Source organism: Acomys russatus, chromosome 29, assembly GCF_903995435.1.
Source record: "Acomys russatus chromosome 29, mAcoRus1.1, whole genome shotgun sequence".
In the NCBI taxonomy this organism is placed as follows: domain Eukaryota; kingdom Metazoa; phylum Chordata; class Mammalia; order Rodentia; family Muridae; genus Acomys; species Acomys russatus.
Window position 1 is genome coordinate 21,529,969 of NC_067165.1, and position 21,647 is coordinate 21,551,615.

Sequence of the window (21,647 nt, forward strand, 5' to 3'; positions counted from 1 at the left end):
CTGTGTGACATTCAGCAGGTCACTTAGCCTGTCTAGTTTAAACTTTGCTTTTCTATTCTATAGACTATGCAATTCATGGAACTGCAGTGCAAGTGGAATGTTTTTGGGCATCTTGACTTTGTCTTGGGGAGTAGATGACACGTCATAAACCCAACAGATTGTTCATGAGGGTCAGTATGCAGTTGTCAATGTTGGTGGTGTCATTGACAACATGTGTTTTGGACCAAGCGGCCATAGTACTTCCTAGACTTTTGTTTTGTTTGTTTTTGTTTTTCGAGACAGGGTCTCTCCACATAACCTTGGCTGTCCTGGACTCACTTTGTAGACCAGGCTGGCCTCAAATTTTGGGAACCCTTGGGAATAAGGAAGACGGTTTGGGGTCTACTGAAATGTTCATGTGCGTCAGAGGCTCTGTGGGCTAATACATTTACTGTCTATCTTAGTCTTCACAGAAGCACATTCTTACCCTGTCTTAGAGAAGGCGACACATTCTTACCCTGTCTTAGAGAAGGCGACATTAAGCTATAGAGATGGATTCACCTGGGCAATGCCACAGAACTGAGAATTCTAATCTTATCACGTATGCGTGTATGTCTCTATGTGCATATGCCACATGTGTATGGATTCTCACAGAGGCCAGAAGAGGGCCTTGGATCCCCTGGAATTGGGATTACAGTGTGTTGTTGCCTGACACAGGTGTTGGGAGCTGAACTTGGGTTCTTTGTCCCATAGGTGAGATTACGTTCAGGACTGTGGCAGGAAGTCCAATCATAAGGCCAACTATGGAAAGAGAAGGGTTGGACAGTGGGTCTGACCTGCACGAGGGCATTGGGGCATAGTGCTCCGAGAAGGGAAAGACAGAAAGCAGCATCGTGTGTGGTGAGCATGCTCGTGGGTCTACGGGGCTGGTTATACCAACGCAAGAGCGACAAAAGCCCAGCCCTTGTCACAGTGGACCAAAACACAGAGAGGCTGCATGATGCCCAGTCCCAATGGATCCCTCTACACACAACTCCTGTACATAAGCTTCGGGGATCATTGTGGGAGAAGGGGGTGGGCAGAAGAAGTTTGCTGTGAGATTGTGTCTCCTAGAAATGTCAGAGAAGCTACGGCCATGAAGTCTCATCAACATGGCCACCTACACAAAACCTGAACAAGGGTGACACCGGTAGCCATGGTAACATGGAAGGGGAAAGTTTACAAGGCCTCAACCTTAGACAAAGAATTACGGGCAACCAGGGAATGCTGAAAAGGGGAGAAATAGAAACAGTTTTCCCCGGGAAGGGCCTACCCAATTGGCCAGTCCTGAATCACACACATACAAGTAACATTATATGGACTGAGGTTGTATTTATATATTAGAGGAGAGAAAGAGAGAGAGAGAGAGAGAGAGAGTGAGTGATTAAAGAAAAAAGGCTCATGGATTTGAGAAAGCAATGGGAGGGGTTGGAGGGAGGAGGGGGAAAAAGGAGGAAATTACATAATTACATTTATTTTTAAAAGTTGTTTTAAAAAATCAAACAGCCCTCCAAGACCACATGATATAGACTTGGTTTTGGCACATTTCTTTGTGCAGGGCACTGGTGATAGCCATGCTCCGTGTTCAGGTACCCAGGTTCTGCCATCCTCTTCTAGGGTCTCAGATCCTTCAGTCAGGCCTCTCCATCCGCCAGCAAACAAAGGGAACACTGAGAAGGCAGGACACCCTCACCTGCTCTGTCCAGGGGTCACACATCACACCCAGCTCTACCGTCACACGAGCTGCAAGGCATATAGAAGCAGAGTCCAGCTGTGTGTCCAGGAGAACGGGAAACAATGGCATGAAGTCATAGAGGACCTCCCAGACTCCGTCACAATAGCAAGGCTTGAAAAACAGATAGCATGGGGCTTGAGAGATGATGGCTCAGCGGTTAAGAGCACTGACTGCTCTTCTGGAGGACCCAGGTCCAGTTACTACCTAGCACCCACATGGCATCTCACAATTGTCTGTAATTCCTGTTCCAGGAGACCTGACACCGTCACACAGACATACATGCAGCCAAAACACCAATGCACACGACATAAAAAATTAATTAAAAAAAAAGAAAAGAAAAGAAAAACAAAACAACTAGCACTTACTGAACTGGGATGCAAACAGCATACTCCATGGAAGTGATTGAGTCTCCGGAATATTTACTGAATCCAACGACAACCTCATGAAGTAGATAGGCCCCAGGGACATGACCACCCACCCCCACACATGTTCTGTCACCAAAGTGTTATCTTCATAGATCCCAAAATAAAATCACAGGGTGTCTTGCCTTTTGCGCCAGGCTTTTTCCCACTTAGCATGCCTTTGAAGCGCAGGCCAGCACTTGCTAAGATGACTCCTCTCAACCCTTCGAGAAGATTTTGTGGAGGATCTTCTTTGTAAGTTAGCCTTTCCTCCGTGTCTTTCAGTTTACTTCTGTGAGGTCCCACCTGCTCTGTCCCTGCCTCTCCAGCCCCTCACAGGCTTATGTTGTTGTGTTATGTGAACCCAAGGTCACATGTCTTTACCTCACTCAAGAATTTCTCTTGCCTCTATTTCAGCAAGGTTTTCTCTGGTCGGCAGCGTTTGTGAGTAGGGTTCTGGGGCTTAACTTTTGGGTGAGGTATGAAGTGGGGCCCAGGGTTCACACTTTTCCTTGTTCGACCATCTCTGTGCCATGTAAAACAGAAGATCTTTTCCCATTGATGAACTTTGGTGACCTTGTTTCCAGAGTCTATTGTTGTGTGTGTGTGTGTGTGTACACACATGCTCCTGTAGAGGTCAGAGGACAACTTGAAAGGCTCTGTTTGCTCTTTTTATCTCATGGGATCTGGTATAAGGATCTTGTCCACCTGGCTCACTAGCTCTGGCCTTGTTCTTTTTCTAGGTCAACTTCTTTGTTTCTCTCTTTTTGGAGACAGGGTCTCAGGTAGCCTAGCCTGTGACTGAACTCACCACACAGCTGAGGTAACCTTGAATGGCTAACACAGATGGGTCAGTTTCTATCTGAAAGCTTGCTGAGGTAAGCTTTGGGGTTGCTTTTAATCTATAAACCAGCTTCAGGGGGAATCGGTATCATAAGATGTCGCATCATCTTATCTCTGAACATTGTATGGCTCTCACTTGTTTAGTGCCCACACTAAGGCTTTTTCTACCATGGGTTGTATATCTCATGGTAGAGAGCATACATTTGATTAAATTGATTCCTATTTCCCTTTTTGCAATTATCTTTAATGGTATTTTTTTTTTTTTTTTTTTTTTTTTTGGTTTTTTTCGAGACAGGGCTTCTCTGTGTAGCCTTGGCCATCCTGGACTCTCTTTGTAGACCAGGCTGGCCTCGAACTCACAGCGATCCGCCTGCCTCTGCCTCCCGAGTGCTGGGATTAAAGGCATGCGCCACCACGCCCGGCTTTAATGGTATTTTAAAATGTTAAGTTGCAAGTGTTTTTTTTTTTTTTTTTCTTTTTTTTTGTTTTTTTTTGTGACAGGGTTTCTCTGTGTAGCCTCGACTGTCCTGGACTTGCTTTTGTAAACTAGGCTGGTCTTGAACTCACAGCGATCCGCCTGCCTCTGTCTCCCAAGTGCTAGGATTAAAGGCGTGCGCCACCACCCGGCTGCAAGTGTTCTTTCTATGCTATGTAAAAATAGTTAATTTGTGGACGCTGACCTTGTAAGCTATAACCATGCACTGGTGCTAGCTATACCTCAGTGACAGAGTGCTGCCTAGCATGCATGAAGCCTAGTACTGCAAACAAAACAGAACAACCTTCCTTGCTTTCCTGGACCTAAGACGGCAGGACTGGAAACACAGCTGTAATAGTTGGAAGGCTGAGGCAGGAGGATGGAAAGTTCATGATCTGTCTGGGATACAGAATGCATTCAAATCCAGCCTGGGCAACCTTGTGAGACTCTGTTTTAAAATAAACATTACAGAAAGAGCCAGGCATGGTGGCACGCATATATTTAATCACTGTGCTCAGCAGACAGAGACAGAGGCAGAGGCAGGCAGATCTCTATGAGTTCAAAGCCACCCTGGTTTACATGGTAAGTTTCAGGACAGACAGGGCTACACATCGAGACTCTGTCTCTAACTAACTAACTAACTAACTAACTAACTAACTAACTAACCAGCTAACTAACTGACTAAAATAAGAACTGTGAACAATACAGAAGGGCTGGGAAGATCGCTCAGTGGTAGAGGTAGAGTTCTTGCCATGTGAGATCCTGCATTCATTCTCCAATTAAAAAGGAAGGAAGGAAGAAAATGTCTTTGTGTTGCTTTCTCACTGTGCCTAAGGTAATAATTCAGGCACCACACAATGCACTCACGGACAGTGCACCCGCTACAATGGTTCCCGCAGCCCACCCATGCTCTGCTCAATTGCTTTGACTGCTTTTCTTTTTGTAATTTATTTAAAATAGTCTCTAATAGCATTTAAAAAAAACTTTATCTGTTAATATTATTGTGCATGTAAGTGTGCACCACAGTGAGTGTGTGGGGGCCAGAGGGCAACCATGGGGAGCTGGCTCTCTCTGTCCTTCTCTTAAGTGGGTTCTGGATCGGACTTGGGTCTTCTGGCGCTCAGGGCAAGAGCTTCACTGGCTGAGCCATCCTGTTGGTCCTTGACCGATAATCTGCAGTAATTTTTTCCTGCAGCATAGTCATGTTTTTTTTTTTTTAAATATATTCTCAAGAAGATACTTTATATTTCTTTTTTTTTTTTTTTTGGTTTTTCGAGACAGGGTTTCTCTGTGTAGCCTTGGCCATCCTAGACTCACTTTGTAGACCAGGCTGGCCTCGAACTCACAGCGATCCGCCTGCCTCTGCCTCCTGAGTGCCGAGATTAAAGGCGTGTGCCACCAAGCCCGGCTGATACTTTATATTTCTAAAGCAACTTTTTTGTGTGCGTGTGGCCCTGGCATGGAGCCCAGGGTCCAGTTCACACTCAGCGCTGGTCTACCTCTAAGCCAGTCCATCAGCCCCGAGAAAGAAACGTTTTAGAATCCACTCATCTGATGACTCCATCATCTTGATCACTGTGGGATTCTATTACTTTTTTCCCTGCTTCTTTGCATGTATGTTGAGTCTTTTTTTTTTTAATCAAGTGTGTGTCATAATAAGTTGACATTTTAGGGTTCTAGATTTTTTTATTGTATTCTTTAAAAATGTTGGAATTGTGAACCACCCAGTTGAGTTACATGGGGTGTTAGAGACATAAAAAAAAAGTCTTTGATATGATTTTACTTTCTCTCTTTGCCCTGATTAGTTTTTAAAACGTATTTATTTATGTCAATGTGCGCCCGTGTCTGTGTTTGTTCATCTGTGTGTGTACCACATGTGTTTAGTGCCTTCAGAGACCAGAAGACGGCATTAGAGTCTAAATTGGGGTTACAGACAGTTGTGACCTGCCCAGTGTGGGTGCTGGGAACTGAACCCTGGCCCTCTGCAAAAGAACAGCAAGTGCTCTTAACCTTGAGGCATCTTTCTAGGATCCACCCCCAATTAGTTTTTATTGTCAACTCAACACAACCTGTGGTTACCTGAGAAGATCGAATCTCAGCTGGACAATTGTCTTGATCAGATTGGCCTGTGGCCATGCCTGTGTAAGTCCCTTGGCTGGTGATTGTGGGTGGGTGGCATCATCCTTAGGCAGGGAGGCCTGGGCTGACTAGTAAATGTCCATTCCTCTATGGTTCCTGCCTTGAGTTCCATACTTGACCTCTGTCAATGACAGATTGTGACCTAAGCCCTGTCCTCTCCAAGTTGCTTTGGGTCATGGGGTTCATCCCAGCCCAAGAGATCAAACTAGAATATCTTCTGACCATGATACATGTATCCAAAAATTGTCTTAACTGGAGGGTCTGAAGACAGAGGCATGCCCATCCTACTTACAGGCAAGGCGAAGGTTTTCTGTAATGTGCCCACTCTGGTCATGTGACTCAAGCTACCGCCTTGTTTGGCTCTATCATCACTGTATTGTGTAGTTACAGTCACTAAGGCTCATCCCAGACTTTGACTTTTCCATGTCTTCTATGATATTTCAGTCCTTTCCACACAGACTGTGACTGCCATCTTTGAGGGTCCCGGGCCTTCTTTTCAGCACCATCCCTCCCAGAGGCTGCATCCTCTTCCTTCCTATTCCAGAACCACTTTCTACTTTGGGCAGCATATTCTAAACCTTCCTCCTCCCCGCCCCTTCCCTCCCTTCCCTCTCTCCCCTCCTTGCCGCCCTCCCCTCCTCCACCCCCCCATCCTTCTTGACAGAGTCAAAAATTAGCTGAGATAACTGTTGGAAGGTTCCTTGGGAGCATGAGCTGTTAGACTCACTCCAAAGGCTGTAGACTCAGCAGGCTGACTATGTGGCTGAGGATGACCTTGAACTTCTGCTCTTCCTGCCTTCACCTCCTGAGTGCTGGGGTTATAAGCATCCCAGGAAGCTCAGCTACGATGTGCTGGGGATTGAACCTCAGGCCTTCTGCCTGCTCAGCAAGCACTGTATGGACTGAGCTCCATCTCTAGTTAGTAGTTGGTTTTGGTTTTGTTGGGCAACTCCAGAGCATCCTTTGGTTCGAGGCGAACAGCTCAGTGCCACGCGACGCTCTCACGGGGGGGGGGGGGGGGGGGTGTCGCGGAGTTCATCTAATCCCCAGGGATTATCAGAATTCCCACGCTGGAAGGTGAGGACATGAACTATGTCTGACCCCCTAGGGCACTAGGATTTGTTCAGCTACATCTAGTCATGGAGTTTCATCTCCCACCTGTAATGATCATTTAGCTACATGATTCCAGGGAGCCTTATGGCAATATCTTAACCTATGATCATCATGTTGGACAGAATGGCATCAGGCAGGCATGGCACTGGAGCAGTAGCTAAGAGCTTATCTACTAATCCACAACCATGAAGGAGAGAGAGAGAGAGAGAGAGAGAGAGAGAGAGAGAGAGAGAGAGAGAGAGAGAGAGAGAGAGAGAGAGAGAGCGCTAACTGGGAATGGCATAGGCTCTTGGCATAGCCCACCCCCCAGTAACACACCTCCTCCACACTCCTAATCCTTCCCAAACAGCTACACCAACTAGGGACCAAGCACCAAAACATATGAGTCTATGGGGGGCCAGCCTCATCTAACCACCACAGAGTCTCCAGAGCTGTGGACATGTGTGCGTGCATTTGTATGTGTGTGCAGCTCCATCTTCTGCACTAGTGTTCCACAAGATCTAGACATTTTCTTTCTCTTTTCTTTTTTAAATTTCATGACATAAGCTTTTTTTTTTTTTTTTTTTTTTTTTAGATTTATTTAGTGTCATGTGTATAGTGTCGTGCCTGCCTGTGCATGTGTGCCTGGTGCCCACAGAGATCAAGATAGGTCACTGGCTCCCCTGGAACTGGGGTTACAGCCAGTTGTGAGCTGCCAAGCGGGTGCTGGGTATTTGACCTGGGACCTCTGGAAGAGCAGCCAGAGGTCTAACTGCTGAGCCACCTCTCCAGCCCTGGCTAGGCATTTTCAACCCTAACTCTGAGCTCTTTCCATTCCACAGCAGATCCCTTGGTCTACATTTGGGTCTTCTAATGCTCTGCAGACGGGGACTATTTCCATGTGGTGAAATAGCAAGATGGTGGAGCCAGGTCAAGGATATGTGTGTGTGTGTGTGTGTGTGTGTGTGTGTGTGTGTGTGTGTGTGTGTGTGTATTATCTGAAGAGAAGTTTTCACAGTAGTTAGTTGTTTGTGAGTTAAAGCACAGGTCTTTGTCAGTTTTATATTCCAATAACTCCTAAAAACTATGACTATTTTCCTTACAAGTGTTTTTTTTTTCCATTTCTTTCCTTCTTACTTCCTTCTCTCTTATTTCCTTTTTTGGTGGCTTGAACCCAGGACCTTGCACTTACTAGCAGATGCTCTACCACTGACCTATATCCTCCAGCCCTACTTTTGCTTCTTTTTGGTTATTTTCCTACTCATTTTAAACATGCTTGTTCATAGCTATGGCTTTTTCCACAACAGTGTAACACCCTACCCCACCCCTCCAAACAACCCGTGGCCTAAAAGAGAAACCACCTGTTCCCCAAGTCTGGGAATTAGCTAGAACAGCTGCAGTGAGCACCGGCCATCTCGGCTTAACACTGTGTGAGCATGTCTCCTTCTCCCTGCTGGTCTGCAGTCGGCTCAGCAGCTCACTTCTGGAGGAGTCTTTGCAAGATTGCCGAGGCACAAAAGGACAAACTGAGGCACCTGAGGTGGCTCCTCCTTTTTCTTTTTCTTTTCCTTTCTTTTCTTTTTTCTTTCTTTTTTTTTTTTTGGTTTTTTGAGACAGGGTTTCTCTGTGTAGCCTTGGCCATCCTGGACTCGCTTTGTAGACCAGGCTGGCCTCGAACTCACAGCGATCCGCCTGCCTCTGCCTCCCGAGTGCGGGGATTAAAGGCGTGCGCCACCACGCCCGGCTCCCTTTCTTTTTCTTTCTTTTTTCTTTCTTTCTTTCTTTCTTTCTTTCTTTCTTTCTTTCTTTCTTTCTTTCTTTCTTTCTTTTGGGACAATGTGTTGATATATAGCCTCAAAGTCATGGTGTCACCACATTGGCACCCTCAGTCCTGGGCTCCAGGCGAATGAGTGCTACTTGCTCATCTGCGGCCGTGATTCTCAACTCGTGGGTCTCGACCCCCCCACGGGGTCCCATATCAGATATCCTGCATTTCGGACATTTATATCATGATTCATAACAATAGCAAAGTTACAGTAGCGACAAAATAGTTTTATTGCTGGGGTCACCACAGCATGAGGAGCTATATTAAAGGGTGGCAGCGTCAGGAAGGTTGAGAGCCACCGCTCTAGAGGCTTGTTACAGCTTAGTCTAGGAGAGGCTCTTGGTCACTTTCTCCCGGTGTCTTTGGCCTCAAGCCTTCCTGCACTGGAATTCATGAGTGTAAGCAGCCAGGTGTGGTGGTACATGCTTTTAATTCCAACACTCTGAACAGAGACAGGTGAATCTTGGTGAGTTTGATGAAAACCCGGTCTACGTGGGGGAGTTCTAAGACATCCAAGGGCTACACAGTGAGACCCTGTCTCAAAACAAGAACAACAACCAAACAAACAGTGTGACCGTACAGTCAAGCAGAGAGTGGTGTACATGTTTGTAACCCTTGTGCTCTGGAGGTGGAGGCAGAAGGATCAGGAGGTCCAGGCCATTCTCACATTGTAAAGAGCGCCAGGTAGGTCTTGGCTACAGGAGACCTTGGCCAAAAGCAACAACAAGAACAGAAAAGCAACAATACCTTGGCATATTCTGGCACGTGGGAGGCAGGGCTGACTATCTCTGTTGAGTTCAAGGTCAGACTGCTCTACACTGGTTTACATAAAAGCAGGAGGATTTGGGGTCCTGTCGCTAGCTGTTACATCACTGCCCCCCTTTTCTGAATCTCTCTTTTTTCCTATCTCAGAATCACCATATATATCAGTCTTCATTTCTTAAAAAAAAAAAAAAACAAACAATAAATCTAATAACCCTGTTTCTGTCTCCTTTGAAAGATTAATTTGAGGGGCTGGAGAAATGACTATCACTGTTCTGTCCTGCTGTGTTCCTGGAGTCTGTAGTTCCTGGCCGTGCGCCATCATATTCCTGACCTCTCTACCTGCTCTGTGCTTTTGCACTTCCTGGATAGTCTAGGTGTGGACGTACTGATTGGCTGAGCAGAAGTCATAGTCACACCTAGTTTGCTAGGTTCCAGGGAAAAGGTACGATTTTTGGCTTCTGTCAGAGGAGGTCTACCCTGTCTTCAACTTCTTTCAGAACCACCTCCCCGACAGGAAGGAGCTTAGATGTCTCACTGACAACTGCCACCCCTGGGATGGTAATTCTCTTGTGTGGGATGGCCCCCTGTCTGCCCCCCCTTCCTTCCCCGACCCATTTCCTGTGTCCCTGGCCTGTGCCTCCTGCAGTGCCTTGAAGCTCTGGTCTAAACTGGCCGGGGATAGAGTAGGGCTCATCTGTCCTCTCCTTCTCTCTAGTCTGCAGAGCCAAGCTCACAGACTTCATTCTTTTGCAAGGCTTTCCCCTGGGCTCTGTCAGAATCTAAAGCCCAATTCACTTAAATTCTACTAACTTTAATGGACTCACGTTCTTGGGTCAGAAGATGTTGCCCCTGTAGGGATTGATTCTAAGTATTTGAGATGCACAGTGGGCTCCTTAGGGGTCTTCAGGGAATTCCTGGACTAGAAAACAAGGCCTGGACACCTAGGACATCAAAGTCTTGTTTGCAGGCTCCTTTCAAAGACTTTTAGCTGCCGAGAAACCCAAGCGACTTGCATTTTTTGCGGCTTGTGGCACAGTAAATAGCAAAGAATTGGTAGGGTTGCAAAAAGGCTAAGGAGTGTGTGTGTTAGGCCTTGCACTTGCAGAGCAAGAACTCTGTATCACTAAGGGATATCTCTAACCCTGTGGAATTCTTTTTTTTTTTAATTAAAGATTTTATTTCATTTTAAAATTGTGTGTGTGTGTGTGTGTGTGTGTGTGTGTGTGTGTGTGTGTGTACATGCATATGAGTGCAGTGCCCAAAGAGGCCAGAAGGCCAGAAGAGGGCTCATATCTTCTGGAGCTGAAGCTTAAATTGTGAGCTGTCCAATGCACATGCTGGGAACCAAACTTGGGTCCTCTCTTAACCACTGAGCCATCTCTCCAGCTCCTGAATGCCTTTTTGCTAAACCAAGCATGGTGTCATATACCTATCATCTTAGTGCTTGAACGATAGAGGCAGAAGGACCAGACATTCAAGGCCACCCTTGGCTACACAGCAAGTTTCAAGTCAGCCCGGGCTATATGAGCTTCCATCTCCACAAACATGCAAATACTCCCCCACCCCCAATACATACTGAAATCTGAGTGTTCTTTACACCACTGTGAAATGACGTCCAGAGATCTTCGGAGGCCACAACTGTGTTGGTAGAGTTTGCAGTCTGGAAAGCTTGTCCTCTCTACTCTAGGCAGCTCTGGCTCTGAGAAACTCTGCTGTCGGCTTCTCTGAGCTTTATTAGTCTTATTGGCTCAATGCTCTGCCTTTGGCAGAGATCAGCCGCCATGGGCTGAAGCGGCTCTTTCAGTGGTTAGAGCCTGGCTTTTTGCACGCATAATCTTAGTGTGGTCCCTGGGCAGCCCCACTGAGGCCGCTTTATGAGTTTTGCTTCATGGGCTTGGCTTCCTGTCTATGGTCCTCACTCCCCCTCCTGAGAGTCATCCCCTGGCCTCTGGAGAGTTCCTGTTTCTGGTTTTAGAGATTCCTTGGGTCATGGCCAAGCTGAATTGATTGAGGTTCCTGAAGTTCAGCACACAGGCCAGTTACCCAGGTCCCTACACCCTCAGCTCAGCACACAGGCCAGTTACCCAGGCCCTACACCCTCAGCTCAGCACACAGGCCAGTTACCCAGGCCCCTACACCCTCGGCTCAGCACACAGGCCAGTTACCCAGGCCCTACACCCTCGGCTCAGCACATAGGCCAGTTACCCAGGCCCTACACCCTCGGCTCAGCACACAGGCCAGTTACCCAGATCCCTACACCCCCAGCTCTACCAGTGCTGGCTTTTCTGCTTTCCATTCTGTGACGTGATAAAAGGACGACATGTTTTACTTTTGGTCTGTTTTGGTTTTTTATTTTTGAGACAAGGTTTCTTCGTGTAGCTTTGATTGTCCTGGAACTCCATCTGTAGAGCAGGCTGGCCTTGAACTCACAGAGATCTGCCTGCCTCTGCCTCTTGAGTGCAGGGATTAAAGGCATGAGACACCACCGACCAGTGCTTTACTGCTGTTATTTCATTTATATGTCCGTGATTCTGGGGACCAAATTCAGGGCCTTGCACATGCTGGGTCACCACGCTGCCAACCCCTATAGTCTTTTTGACATAGGTATCTCCCCCTCCAGGAGGACCTACCTCAGTGTGATGCTGAGTTCCTACAGTTCTGGCATTTACAAGGCTAAGGCAGGAGGCTTGAGAGTTCAAGGCCGTACTGAACTACATTTTGAGATTCTGTCTCAAAAGAGAAAGCCAGGGCTGGGCACATAGATCAACTGGTGGAGTGCTTGCCTAACATCTGTGAAGACTCTGGGTCCCATTGTCAACCCCACTTAAACTAGGCAATGTGGTCCACACTTAATCTTGGCACTCGGGAGGCACAGGCAGGAGGATCAGAAATTCAAGGTCAGCCTCAGTGAGTTGGAGACCCTGTTTTCTTTGTTTGTTTGGTTTTTATTTTTTATTTTATTTATTTAATTGCTTTTGGTTTTGCTTTTGTTTTTTGAGACAAGTTTTTCCTGTAGCCTTGGCTGTCCTGAACTTACTTTGTAGACCAGGCTAGCCTCTAACTCACATCAATGCACCTGCCTCTGCCTCCCAAGTGCTGGGATTAAAGGCCTTTCTTTCTTTCTTTTTTTCTGTTTTGGTTTTTCAAGACAGGGTTTTTCTGTGTTGCCCTGGCTGTCTGGACTCACTTTGTAGACCAGGCTGGCCTAGAAATCACAGAGCTCCACCTGCCTCTGCCTCTCAAGTGCTGGGATTAAAGGCCTGTGCCACAATGCCTGGCTTAATTTTTTTTTTTTTTTTTTTTTTTGAGTCAGGGTTTCTCTGTGTAGCCCTGGCTGTCTTGGAACTCGATCTGTAGATCACACTGGCCTTGAGCCCAGAGATCCACCTGCCTCTGCTTCCTGTGTGCTGGGATTAAGAGCATGTGCCACCACCGCCAAGCCTTTTTTAACTTTTTTACTCTGAGATAACATGTGTCTAAGTTGCCCAAGCTGCTCTTGAAGTTACTATCCTCCTCCCTCAGCCTTTAGAGCAGCTGGTGTGGCAGTCCTGTACCGCCAGGCCCCAATAAATCACTTTAAATTTAATGAAGGTATATTTCACAATTTTTTTTCCCAGAAGACTTGTTTTAATGTAAAATGAAATCTCTGCCTAATCCAAGATCACAACAAAATTAATGTCTCTTGAATTTTAATTTAGGCATATGATCCATTGTGAGGGTCTTTTTTGGGGGGTGGGGAGGGAGGGCATGTGACATTTGCTTTTCATTTTTTTTTTTTTTTTTTTTGGTTTTTCGAGACAGGGTTTCTCTGTGTAGCCTTGGCCATCCTGGACTCACTTTGTAGACCAGGCTGGCCTCGAACTCACAGCGATCCGCCTGCCTGTGCCTCCCGAGTGCTGGGATTAAAGGCGTGCGCCACCATCGCCCGGCTTGCTTTTCATTTTTTGAGATAGGGTCTCATGTAGCTGAGGATGATCTTGAACTGCTGACCCTCCTGCTTCTGCCCTGAGTGCTAGGATGACAGGCCTGTACCAGTGTGCCTGGTTTATGCAGTCCTACGGATGGAGCCCCGGGCTTCATGTATGCCAGGAAGGCACTCTATGGATGAGCAGACTCCCAGCCCCTTGTTAGTTTTTACGCTATTACTCCAAAGTTATATATTTTCCTGTCTCCTGTCCTTTTCCAGATCATTACAGCTGTTTATATTAATTATTTCCTCCCAAGTGCTGGGATAAAAGGCATGCATCACCACAGCTTGATTGAGACCCTGTCTTACACAAAACACACACACACACACACACACACACACACACACACACACACACACACACACACACCTACTTTCCCCTTCCTCTGAGAAGATCAGCCCTCAGAGACTCTACCTTGCAGGCTAAGAGCTCAGAACCAGCTCCTCCAGGGATGACACACAACTGATGAAGCTCCTTGGACCCATCAGATGCAGAGTCCATCTGACTTAGCTAAGGTAGGCTTAGCTCATTCTCTGGATGACAGGCTCCGCATCCAAGAGGACAGCGTTTGCCAGCAGCATCTGTGAGCTGAAGTGAATGAAGGTGATAATGCTTAATTGCTGTAGGTGTTGCCGCTTTTATTGCTCATATTTCAGATTTTACCCGATCCATACTGTATGACGGGTTACTTGTGAGAACCTCAGGGATTTCAGCTGGAAACTAGCTGAGGCCCTGGTTACAGAGGCTCCCCACAGGGCACACCAGAAGCCGGGGAACAGCTCTATTTGGGGCTTTTAGTTGAATCTGAACTAAACAAGGATATATGGTGTGATGAAATAAGGCCGTCTTACAGCCCGAATCCAATTGGCATTTTATTTGTTCTGGAGATTTAAATGACTCAGCTGAAGCCTGCTGTTTATTAGATGCTCCAACACCTCACACTGAAGGGACCAAAAGTGGAGAATACAATGCCAGGCCAGTGAGGCAGAGTGCTTGTTTATATATACAATATAGACCGATGGCTGGCCTGATGGGTCAAAGGGGAAAGGGGCTTGCCACCGAGTCTGATGAGTTGAGTCCACATGGTGGAAGGAGAGAGCCCAACTCTCATGAAGTTGTCCTTTGACAAACACATGCATGTTCTGGTGTGACTGCCCTCCCCACTTGTACATGTGCATGTGGGTGTACACACACACACACACACACACACACACACACACACACTGCTGATATCACATGTCAGTGTGGGAAGGTTACCCAGTAACTAGTTCTGGGACTCTGAGTTATTTAGAGACAAAAGTAGCATTTCACCCACTATTTCATACCAAGATGTCAGATGAATTGTTAAGGCATAAAGTTATTGAAAAATAGCCCCTCAGGAGCCTTCCACACCCTCTCACCTAGGTCAGCTTGTCTACTTTTAGCCTCTGGGCTCTGTGATCAAGAGAGTGGTGGCATTTCCCCATTTGGCACACTGTCACCTCATGTCCCCATGGGCATATTGTTTGGGCGTGCTGTTTCTCCTGGCTTTCTTCTCCTTAGAGAATGAATGTCCAGCTTTCCTTAGGGTGAGGGAGGGGTAGGCATTCCTGCTCCATAGAGGAGGGGACGCCTGGATCTGGCTCCCTCAGCTTCCTCTCCTCTGGGGGGCAGCACCATCTCCATGTGCTGCTGTGTGGAGGTCGCTGTTGTGGAGGTCGCTGTTGTGGAGGTCACTGTTGTGGCTTCTTGTAATTAGGGCGTGCCCATATTTCTGGATCATCTACAATGACTTACTTTCATTACCGGAGAGAAAGCCCCTAACTTTCTTTTAGTTTACAGTTTTCTAGCTTTTGACCCTTTTTTTTTTTCCCACTTCTTCACTTCTTGGAATATCTTTCTTTCAAAGAAATAGGAATTGGGAAAACATGTCCGTGCGGCGTTTATCTCACAGTGTCATTTGCCGTAGAATAGCATGAGTTGGGAGCAGCAGAAGTCCAATACTGGAGTCCTGGTTAGGAGCTACTGCCACAGCCCATGACCTCAGCTGTTTCTCCAAAGGCATTTGATGATGTGAGGGAAAAGGTTATGATTCGGTGGAAAACGGAAAAGGCAGAACGCAGACTCATGGCCTCAGTGTTATTCTGATCTTATTTGACCACAGCATGAAAGAATATAGAAAGGGATGGTTTTAAAATATGTTTTATTTGTTTATTTAGCGTGCGTGCGTGCGTGCGTGCGTGCGTGCGTGCGTGTGTGTGTGTGTGTGTGTATACTTGCTTGTCAGTGCCTGTGGAGGCCAGAGAAGATGTCAGATCTCCTGGAATTGAAGTCAGACACAGTTGAGAGCCGCCTGATGTGGGTGCTGGGGGCTGAACCTGGCTGGCCTGGAACTCACTATGTAGACAAGGCTGGCCTAGAACTCAGAGATCTGCCTGCCTCTGCCAGGAGAGTGCAGACTAAAGGCATTGTATTACCATGTCCAGCCATATCTTTTATTTTCCAAGTTAACATACAAAATAATGGGTTTTATTGTGGCACTTTTACACACAGTGTTTCTTTACACTTAGTTTTAACCGGGTCAGCCTGGATTAGGGAGTGAACCATTCTCAAGAAAAAAATCAAAGCAAACTAACAACAAAAAATCAATGAAAAGCAAGAAAAAGAGCCATGAGGTCAGCAACCTAGTGGCCAGTCAGGCAGCACAGTTAGATCAGGAGGAAGTTTTGGTTATCACCCGGCTTGACACAGCCCCTGCTTTGTTAACATGTTCTCTGTATAACTCCGCCCTTCTTTTGCCTACCCAGGAAGGCAGTGCTGAATCGAAGGGACTGGAATTCCCTTTGAATAAAATAACCTTGAGTCTATTCTGATTCACCAAAAATACTAACAGATCACTCATGAGCTCCAGGCCAGGCGCCGTGACGCATTCCTCCAGGCAATGTTCATCACGTCTGATTATCCTGTTTCTCACCCAACCCAGTCACTTCACAGGGGAGAAACTGAGGCCGAGAGAATGCACAGAACCATAGACAAGTGAGTGTGAGAGAGGGAGGTAGTCTCCTAACCCTAGATGGTGCTCTTCCTGGGACGGAGAGCTTATGTGGGTCTTGGGGGGACTCTGAGGAGGGCTGGGTAGGAAGGAAGAGGGAGCGAAGGGTCTATTGTAAAGTTACTACCCAGCCTCACCCTCAATCAAGACCACTGAGTTTTGCATATGCTAGTAAATTCTCCCAGCCTTATAGGCCCTTGTTTGGAGCTGAGGGGGATCAGCAGGGGATCAGCGAGAGTCAAATTATGTACTCTTTCAAAGACATGCTCGTGTCCTGACCCCCAGCTTCCAAAATGTAAACTTATTTGGGAATAGGGTCTTTCCCAGAAAATAATCAAATTGAAATGATATGTTTGGATTGAATCCAATATGAGCATACTCATGCCCACACATGATGGGGAGGGGGCTGGAAAGGTGGGGAGGAAAAAGAGGTGGGGGATATGCTTCTAGAATCCTAAAAGAGTAGAAAGATGTTAAAAACAAAACAAAACAAAACCCTACTAGGAACCAGGAGAAACATGTGAGGGGATTCTCACCCACCCCCTCAGGAACCTTGAGCTTGGCTCTCTAGGGTCCAGCTCAGAGGATATGTTTGTATTCTCAGCCACCCTTTCATCAGTATTTGGTTGCCATGGTTACTACTTTGACAACTGAAGGCAGGTGGAGCCCTCCAAGATCTTCACTGCAGACGTCTTCCTGCACACGGCCCCTCCCCAAACCAAGGTCCCATCACTGCACCATCACCCTCACTCTCAGCTCCTTTGCCCTGGTGTTTGTGTAGCTTACCCATTCCCCATTTGGGGGGGTCCCAAATCCCCAGCTTCCCCAAGGCCCAGCTTCACCCAAACCCCCACATCAAGTTCAGAGAAAGCGACTCAAGGCCAGGATGCTCACCTTCATTAAACCTCTGGCACGACCTTTGCAAGGCCAGGGAGACGATTTGGAAATCAGGTTTCCAAGGGCCTCAGACAGAGATGGCTCTGAAAGCCTGTATGTAGAGCCTTTGACTTCTCAACTGAGAAGGGACTCCGCCTTCTAGGTGGGGGGCCCTCTAAGAGAGACCCTGCTTCTTTGTATCTAGCTTGACTCCATCTGGGCCTCTGGGGGAGTACAAGTGTCTCCATGGCAACATTTAAGGACTCACTGGCATAGATGGGTTCTGAGCAGTGGTCCAGACCCTGAGAGGTAGTGGCTGTTTGCTGGTGAAATCAGGGAAGACTTTCTGGAGGAGGACAGTTGCTATGTTCCAGGTCTTACTGGAGAACGTGAGATGGATTTCATTGCTTGACTCTGATAAGCCAGGCTGCCATATGCTTTCGCTTATTGTATTTCATATCCTTCGTGAGGAAAGTGAGGCTGGCCTCAAGCTCACTATAGAGCCAAAGATGACTTGACCCTGCCTTTACCTCACAAGTGCTGAGTGAGATGATAGGTCTCCATCACCGTGCCAGGGTTATAAGATGTGGAAGTCCAATTGCTCTTGGTAGGCGGGAGCTCTGTCAGCTGAGCCCCATCCTCACCCTGGTTATGTTGTTTTTAGAGATGAGAAAAACTGTGACTTGGACTTGATCGACTTTAGGCTGCAAGGCTGCCGGTACAGGTGGGAGCAATATTTAAACTTAGGGACCAGGTAGCAATGCTCTGACCTTTCCAGGTCTATAGGCACCTAGAGGCTCATGGGAGCTGCAGAGTAGGAAGGGGACCGTCTGTTCTGCATTGTCTATTCTCCCCCATCTGAGTTGTGGATACATAGATGGGAGCTAAGATGTAGGCCCATAGGTTGCTCCTTCTCATAGGCTGACTAGAAATGGTTTAGGAAACACACAAAACTTACCCTTAACCCTGCCCCCCCCCTTTAGAGGTCCTTGGGCACCCATGGTGTGGTTGGATGGACATGTGGGACAAATTTGAGTTATAATATGATGGCCTTGGTGACAGGCATGCCCAGGAGCAAATTGTTTAGTCAGGAGGCACAGTGGAGGGGACAGTAGTCTGGGGCACAAGGTGGGCATGGGACAGGCTGGGAAAAGACACTGATTGTCTTGGCCACTAACTAATGGGCAGCTGGCTAACAGGACACTGGGTAGGATGTGAGAATGAAGTGAAAAGATGCCAGTACCTGAGGGGGTTTCAACTGGCAGAGTGGGGAGGACTTGGTGGGGAGGGGAAAGACTGAGTCTGAGGGTTTAGGGTGCTAACTGGAGCTGGGCTGCAGAGATGAAAGACATGATAGAAGACTAAAATGGAGAGGCAGAGGCAGGTGGATCTCTGAGTTCGAGGCCAGCCTGGTCTACAAAGTGAGTCCAGGACAGCCAAGGTTGCACAGAGAAACCATGTCTCAACAAGCAAGCAAACAAACAAACAAGTCTGGGTAAAATAACTGCCTCTCCCCCGCTGCCCCCGGCCCCAGGTACCCAGACAACATCAGTGCACACCTAACTTATGATGGAGTCCTGTTTATTTTAGAAGCATAAACAGTGGAACTAGAAGCGACAGAAACAAGACACCAACCAGTTCCCCTGGAAAGAGCTAGTTCCAGCGCAGGCTGTGTCTGTCCAGTTGATGAAGCTGAGCCAGCAGCCTGCATCCGCGTTTTCCCAGGAGGAGAGGGTGTGATGAAAACCCAAGGTTCCGTGATTCCTCTGATAGGGGAGGCCTAAGAGGCAAGTTGGCTCTGGGTCCCTCTGGATCAGGTGAAAAGGATCAGAGGCCCCACAGCACCCCCACCTGCTGTGACCGAGTCCGGTTCGAATCATATTTTGCAAAGCCGCCACAGTGTCTTTTGGTCATCATAAAGGCTCCAGCTATCCCAGAACCACCTGAAATCAGTTCCCGCGAGTGCTTACCTCCTGCCCCAGCCATCTCCAAAGTGCTTTTGAGGAGAGGGCCCCCTGGGAGGCATCCTCAGGGCTGCTCTGTTGAATGACATAAGCCCCCAGATCCCTATACATATTGCTTCTTGGATGCAGAGCTGTTGGGGCGGCTAGGGGGTTTTCGGCCACCCTCAGGGGCTGGATTTACGAAGGGGGGAGGTCTGGAAGAGGCCAGTCTCTCCTCTGTGGTCAAGTTGGCCCAGTTTTGCTCAGTGGACGAGAGCCCGTTGTAGGTGGGACATGGTGGGGATGAGGGTCCCTCGCCCATGGGGAGGTAGAAGAAAACCTGTTCAGGGTAAGGGTCTGAGGCACTGCCCTGGGCTGGGGGGGAGGCGCGGTCCTTGCGTGCCTTTATCTCCCGGCTGGCGCATCGGCACAGCAGGTGCACCAGCTCTAGCAGGTTGAGCACCAAGGAAATGACTCCGACTACCAGCATGAAGACGATGAAGATAGTCTTTTCCGTGGGTCGAGAGACGTAGCAGTTCACGAGGTGGGGGCAGGGGTCACGCTGGCACACAAACACGGGCTCCATAGTCCAGCCGTAGAGGCGCCACTGGCCATAGAGGAAGCCTGCCTCCAGCAAGCTCTTGCACAGTACACTGACCACATAGGTACCCATGAGTGCCCCACGAATCCGAAGACGCCCGTCCTCTGCCACCGAGATCTTGGCCATCTGATGTTCTATGGCAGCCAGTGCTCGCTCTACGTGTAGGTCCTTGGACGGCAGTGCCCGAAGCTCTCCCTCTTTCTGCCGCAATCGCTCTTCGCGCCGAGACAGGTAAATGACGTGGCCCAGGTAGATCAGGGTGGGTGTGCTGACGAAGAGGAACTGTAGCACCCAGTATCGGATGTGGGAGATGGGGAAAGCCTGGTCGTAGCAGACGTTGGTGCAGCCTGGCTGGGCTGTGTTACACTCAAAATCCGACTGCTCATCACCCCACACCGACTCACCAGCGAGGCCCAGGATGAGGATGCGGAAGATGAAGAGCACAGTCAGCCAGATCTTGCCCACCACGGTCGAGTGCTCCTGGACCTGGTCTAGCAGTTTCTCCAAGAAGCCCCAGTCACCCATGTTTCCGGGGCCTCTCTCTGCAGGGAGACAGGGGTCAGGCCAGCCATCAGCAGGGCAGCAATACAATGCCTTTCTTACCTCCTCTTAGACGGAAGCCCATGGGAGGTCTGCCAGCGCTAGTGCTCCTATCTAATCACACTTTGTGCTTTCTGTCACAGGACAGTGCCCCAGGAAGACCACAGCCCAAAGAGGTCTGGGTTCCTATGGAAACTTATCCAAGGTCATACAGTGGTACATGCCCTTCCTCCTTTTTGTTCTGGGCTGGCTACCTCAAGACAGCAAGGGTGGGGAGAGAGATGTCACCCTCAGGCTATTGGGGGGGGGGTCCCTATGTTCACCTTCCATGCCTTACTTAAAACGAGAGGGCCTCATTTTAATCTCAGCACTTGCCTTTGGGGGCGAGGGAAGATGGGGAAAGAGGCTTGGAAGACCAAGTCATTTGGTCCACCTCTCAACAAAAGGGACCACCTGTGATTTTAGTGAATACACCTGGTCCTGTCCTGTGCCTCCAACTCACTTCTTTCCAAAGCTGTTGCAGCCATTCTAGACCTTTGAAAGGAACGGCCTTTGGTGGGTGGAGGCCCCAACTTTCCCAGAACATTTTGTGGTGTGTGTGTGTGTGTGTGTGTGTGTGTGTGTGTGTGTGTGTGTGTGTGCTTTTTGTAGAAGTAAAGCAGGTACTACCAGACCTACGTTCAAATTTTGCTTTCTTCTCATTATCTGGGGATTTGAGTAAGTAATCTTCTGGCGCTTCAGTCTCTCCTTAAGGGTTCAATGAAAGAAGAGGGAAGGGCGCTGAGCACAGAGCCTGGCTTTTAAAAGGCCAGCTTGGTGAGAGACGCTGGTGGGTTAAGTCCTGTCTGACGCCCCAGGGCAAGCTAGCCTCAGCCCCCAGCAGTGGAGAGATCTGTATTCCCTGCTCCCGAAACTCACCGCCTGCTTGCCGGGCTGGCCCAGGTAGAGGGGACGACCGTGGCCAAAGCTGTGCCTGCGGGAATCCTGCAGGACCGTGCCTCCCATAGGACGCCTTAAATAGAGTGCAGTAGAGAGCTAAAGGCAGGAAACGCCAGCCAGAGGGCTCTGGGGAGCAGGGAGGCGGGGACTGGGAGGGACAGACTGCCAGGACCCGCCCACATTGTGCTTCTTGGGTTGCGGGAGGTGGAAACCCTCCCGTTTCTCCGCGTTGACCCTTCAGTATTCCAGACTGTACTCTCCCGCGTGGTGCAGTCCCCGCCCTTTGTAGACAGCAGCATTTGAAAGGGTTTTTAGTGAGAGCGGGCAGATCTGGCACCTGTTTCAGAGGCTGTGAGGAGTGGGTGGGGTCAGAGGCGCGACTCATCAGTGTTCCAAGGCGTATTAAGACGTTGGACCCACATTGGAGAGGGGTGAGACTTTTCCCTTCCTAGAATG

At 48.3% G+C, this 21,647-nt stretch overlaps 1 protein-coding gene across 1 annotated transcript; it reads right to left on the reverse strand.

Moving 5' to 3' along the window:
- Nucleotides 1–18,711: 18,711 nt before the first annotated feature.
- Gja4 (gap junction protein alpha 4) lies at nucleotides 18,712–21,332 on the reverse strand. Its single transcript, XM_051171177.1, has 2 exons — nucleotides 21,171–21,332; nucleotides 18,712–20,254 (listed from the first exon to the last, which is right to left on the reverse strand). The coding sequence occupies exon 2, from the start codon at nucleotides 20,235–20,237 to the stop codon at nucleotides 19,236–19,238; it is 1,002 nt and encodes a 333-aa protein (XP_051027134.1). The 5' UTR covers nucleotides 20,238–20,254; nucleotides 21,171–21,332; the 3' UTR covers nucleotides 18,712–19,235.
- Nucleotides 21,333–21,647: the final 315 nt, after the last annotated feature.

Bases quoted from the DNA above. Each gene is read 5' to 3' on its own strand.
- Gja4 (XM_051171177.1), bottom strand. From the start codon at position 20,237: ATGGGTGACTGGGGCTTCTTGGAGAAACTGCTAGACCAGGTCCAGGAG.